The 5,000-nt window shown below is 38.2% G+C and overlaps 1 protein-coding gene across 1 annotated transcript in view; it reads left to right on the plus strand.

The window, feature by feature from the left end:
• Positions 1-4,317, plus strand: part of LOC119574602 — a gene marked incomplete at its 5' end in the record, with an annotated part of 91,018 nt that extends 86,701 nt beyond the window's left edge. The window contains 2 exons of the mRNA XM_037921939.1: positions 2,103-2,735; positions 4,181-4,317. Of these exons, the coding sequence (XP_037777867.1) occupies positions 2,103-2,678 (576 nt within the window). The remainder of the gene's footprint in view (positions 1-2,102; positions 2,736-4,180) is intronic.
• Between the last annotated feature and the right edge of the window lie 683 nt (positions 4,318-5,000).

A 5,000-nucleotide genomic window follows, 5' to 3' on the forward strand; every position in this document is an offset into this window, starting at 1 on the left:
ATATATTATTGATCTTGATATTAAATATATTAACTATTATTTATGATTATCAGAAATATTATTTTGGTATATAAAATAATATTATCATAGAACTCATACACTGTATGATACACGTATATATATAAAATTAATTATTATTCTTTTCATTAATATTATTTTATCATCATCATTCACTATCATCATTATTTTAATTATTTATTACTATCATTATATTATTATTATTATATTTATATATTATTATTTTTTATTATCTATTTATATTATATTCATCATCATTTAATACGTTATATATTTATATCTCATAATCATTATCATCATCTTCACTAATCATCATCATAATCAAGATGTTGATCATCATAATTATCATTATTATTTTATTATTATTATTTTTTATTATCGTCATTACTATTATATTTTTTTACGGTTAATATTACCATTATTATTATTATTATTATTATTTATTATTATTTATATTATTTATTATCATTATTATTATCATTATTAATTATTATTATTATTATTATTATTATTATTATTATTATTATTATTATTATTATTATAGCTGTCGTTGTTGTTATTATCATTATTATCAGCAATAGTAGTAAAAGTAATAGTAGCAGTAGTTGTAGTAGGTGAAGTGGCAGTAGTAGTAGTAGTATTGTTATTATGATCATTATCAGCATTATCGTTATTATTACTGCTATTATCATCATTATCAACTTTAACATCATGATTGTTATTTTTTTATTATTATCATTATTTTCATTATCATTACTATCATGATTAGTATTATTGCTGTTATATTGTTGTTATCATCATCATCATCATCATCATCATCATCATCATCATCATCATCATCATCATCATCATCATCATCATCATCATCATCATCATCATCATCATCATCATATCATCTTTTCCTTATTATTCATATCACGTTATACTTCATTTCTCTCTTCTCTCTTTGCCTCATGTTGTATATGTTTTTATATGTTCTCTATTCATTATTATTTTATTATTATTATTATCATGTTATTACTTATTTATTTCCTAATTTGTTTTATTATTATTTTGCTGTACTTTTCCATTATTTTATGAGTTCGATGTAATCCGTTGCAAAAATTTTTTATTATGCGATGCCTTCTGAGCCTAACCCTCTCTATTTTATGATGGGCGACATGAACCGGGGTAGTTACCATTATCATTATTATTGTTGTTATGATAATTTTGAATACTATTGTCATTGTCATTATTATCATTATCATCACGAATTTGATTAGTTGATTAGTTGATGTGGATTAGTTCTGCAATGGAGGATATAGTTACTTCTTGTCTAGTGAATATTTATGTCTTAATGATCATTAACCGTTTCATCTTCATCGTTCGTATCATCTTAATGAAATATTCAATTTTATTCCCAATCTGTTGGTCGCAAGTCACATAACAGGCTCTAAGGGAAAAAAAGTAAAACGAAATAAATAAATAAATAAATAGATAAAAAAGAAGGATAATAAATAAAGAAAGAAAGTAAGAAAGTAAGATTCATGGGGATATCCCGCCCCCTCCCCCTTCCCCACTCACCCCTAGCTTCCCTGGGTCACGCACGACTTGCTTCTTCTCGTCACTGCATTCAGCTTCAGCTAAGCTTGATTAGGCTTCCTTTAGGTCATGATCCTGCCTTCAGTTACCAAGGAATTCAGCAGTAATTTGCATGACAAAGTTATTGATAAAGTTTGACAGTGATTTGTGGAGGTCGACGAGTGTGCTGAAGGAAATGATATGTACATATAATCATCAATGGCTTTTGCTTAAGTTGATTATGGAAGGTAAGAGCAATCAGTATTATTGCACGAAATTCAAAGCGATATTTTTTAAAATATAAATAAATAAACTCTGAAAAATAAGTCAAAAATAAATGCGATCACTCGTATTTATTTACTTTTTTTTGTTCCCCGTCGGTCGTAAGATAAGAAAATAATATATAGACTTTCATATCTACTTGCAGACACTGAGACTCAAGCTGAGACTATAGCAGTTCGTTTCTCGTGTACTTTTCCTGAGGACTACTAACACATTGGTTCGTGTGTCTGTCTGTGTTGCAGAAGTCAGCAACGATGGCGCCCGTCTCTGACCCCATGACCCTTATGGGCTGTCCCCTCGCCGCCTCTACGCCCACAGCTGCCAAGTCTCCGCCTTCGCTCTACCCTCACCCTGCCCACGAGGTGCCTCTGCCCTACCACGGCCCACCCCCTCCACCTTACACCCACGACACCCAACGTGTTGCACCTCTGTACACCCCCCACACCCTGGCCACCGTGCCCTCGCCGTCTTCCTTCGTCTGCGACACGTCCTTCGTCCCCATCCCCACCTCGCACCCCCAGGATCCTAGGTCCGTCAGCATCCCCAGTTCCTATGCCTCTGACATTTCCTCCCTGACGCCCGCGGCCTACCCTCAGTATACCCTCAGCCTAGGGAGAAAGGGCACGCTGGCCATGGAAGGGGCGGTACCATCTTGCATAGCAGGGGTCCCCGCGCCCCCCCACCACGGATCGACGTACTCCGTGGTGCCAAAGCCCGAGAGGGAATGGATGCGGCCCCACGCGCTCGCCCTTCCTCCCTGGGACGACACAGGGAGAGAGCGAGAGCCGAGCCCCGCCCACCGCGAGAGCTCCGTCTAGTACCTGCGATTAGATTTAGTCCCATTTGCTTTCTTTGCCTTTAGGAACTTCTTGGAGGTATGTTTCTGCAAGAAAAATGTTTATTTTTCTATTTGATACAATAAAAAAAACGATCCTCTGTGACGCCTTGTGTAAAGCGTATTCTGCATCGCAACCTCCAGCGCTCGAGATAAATATGAGACTGACCGTTATGATTAAGCATGGACGGAAGAATGCATTGCAACCGAAAAAAGAAATTTCAGAAGATAGCTTATTCTGCTTACTGTATGTCATCCCAATCCCCCGTGCTTCTACATCAGGATGTGCATGTTATATCCTACAAACGAACGAACTAACATGGGTTGTGAAGAACGCAGTTACATGCGGACACAGAAGTTGGCAACGGAGAACTACACTTGGTTATCTAACGATGTCATTTTTTCTCATAAATAGAATAAGAGCATGACGTTAATATCTGGTCCATTTGTGTTTATCTTTTTTGTCCTGCCATAATGGGTTCTGTGATTTTTAAACTACTTGCATGTCCAGCTGATACAGGAGAAAGGAATATCACACAGACGATGATCGACCTTAGTTTTGAGGTTAAATTTGTGTGATTTTTTTTTTCCTCGAAAGAAAATTGAAGACATCTTTGACGACTCGTAACAGAGAGGGAGAGGAGAATGAGAAGCAGCAGTAGGAGAAGGAGAAGGAATAAGAGGAAGAGGAGGAGAAGCAAAAGAAAAAGGAGAAAGAGAAGGAGAAGGAGAAGGAAGGAGGAGGAGGAGGAGGAGGAGGAGGAGGAGGAGGTGGAGGAGGAGGTGGAGGAGGAGGTAGAGGAGGAGGAGGAAGAGAAGGAAGAGGAGAAGGAGGAGGAGAAAGAGGAGGAGGAGGAGGAGGAGGAGGAGGAGGAGGAGGAGGAGGAGGAGGAGGAGGAGGAGGAGGAGGAGGAGGAGGAGGAGGAGATGGAAGATCATCATGCGCGCTATTGGTCCGGGTTCGAGCTCCGTCCCTTAGCCACTCCCCCCTTCCTCTCTTCTTTCCCACGTTTCCCCTCACAATTCTCCCTTTTACACGATTGATTTGAAAGTTAGACACAAATCCACATACACACACTCATGCATTCATAAACATACGCACACAGCAAAAACACACCAAGGCGAGTGTGTGCATGTTTGTCTGAGGTTATTTGAGATTCTGTTTACTTGCTTTCAGTAAGAATTGTGCTCCTCCACGTGTGGAAGTTTACTTGTGTAACTGGGTATACGAGTATGCGTGTATTAAAAACTTGTGTGAAGGTTATCAGCATGTGTTTCATTGCACGTCTGTTTGTGTTTCCTTTTCATTGATTTTCTTTTTTTCCATTATCTGGAATTATTTATGCTTATCTTTACTGAAGTAATTATACAAGCGCAAAAGAAATATACGGTTGTTGTTATTTTCATCCCTAAGGCAGTGAACACAACTGTTTGTTGTTGTCTGTATTAAGGGTATGCTCTAATATTTACTTATCGACGTTTCAGGAACCGCCATTGATGACGTCACAGATCCAGTCGCAATTGATGAAGTCACAGATCCAGTCGCCATTGATGACGTCACAGATACCGTCGCCACATCCGCCGACCCAGTTCATTACCGCGACGCCCACACCTACGTCCATCGCGCCCACGTTGACGTCAAGAACTCACTGTGTCATCGCCTCTGACGTTTAGACGTAGCGTTTGAAAAGAGCCAGAAAGCTGTTCGCATTTACGGATATTGACAGACTTTTTTTTTTTTGCATTGTGTCTTCGGCTTTGTTATATCATTGATAGAATTGTACGCGTGAAAAGACGTTTTTAAGAAAAAGCTGATATAAAGTACGAAGATTTTTTTTCTTACATGCAGGAGTTGCTAAAAGCGGGAAACAAATTCAATGAAAAGAAGGATAAAACTGGATCTACCAAATCCGGGTTCTGTATTGGAGAAAAGTACGATACTCGGGAACAACAACAAGGAAAAAAATGTTGACACAAAGTGTTTTGGATTTTAACTAGCTTTAATTGTTTTATACCTTTCTTTTTTAAACGAAGGGGAGAAAATAGACCAAGGCGACGGTGATGATGGCTAACGATGGCCGAACCATTCCGATCATGGCGAGAACTCACGCGAGCCAAGGCTGTGACGTGGACGGTTATTGTAACAAATAACAAACATAATCGTTTTTTTTTTTGGCCATAATGTTCAGTGTTCATATCATGTGTTTCTCCAGACCATAAAAGTGTCGGTGTCTCGTAAGTGTGTTATTTCACCAGTTCACCTTCAATACGCACAGAAGAAGGAGAAGGAAAAAAAAAAAATAGT

The sequence above is a fragment of the Penaeus monodon genome, chromosome 6 (assembly GCF_015228065.2).
Source record: "Penaeus monodon isolate SGIC_2016 chromosome 6, NSTDA_Pmon_1, whole genome shotgun sequence".
Taxonomy (NCBI): Eukaryota; Metazoa; Arthropoda; class Malacostraca; order Decapoda; family Penaeidae; genus Penaeus; species Penaeus monodon.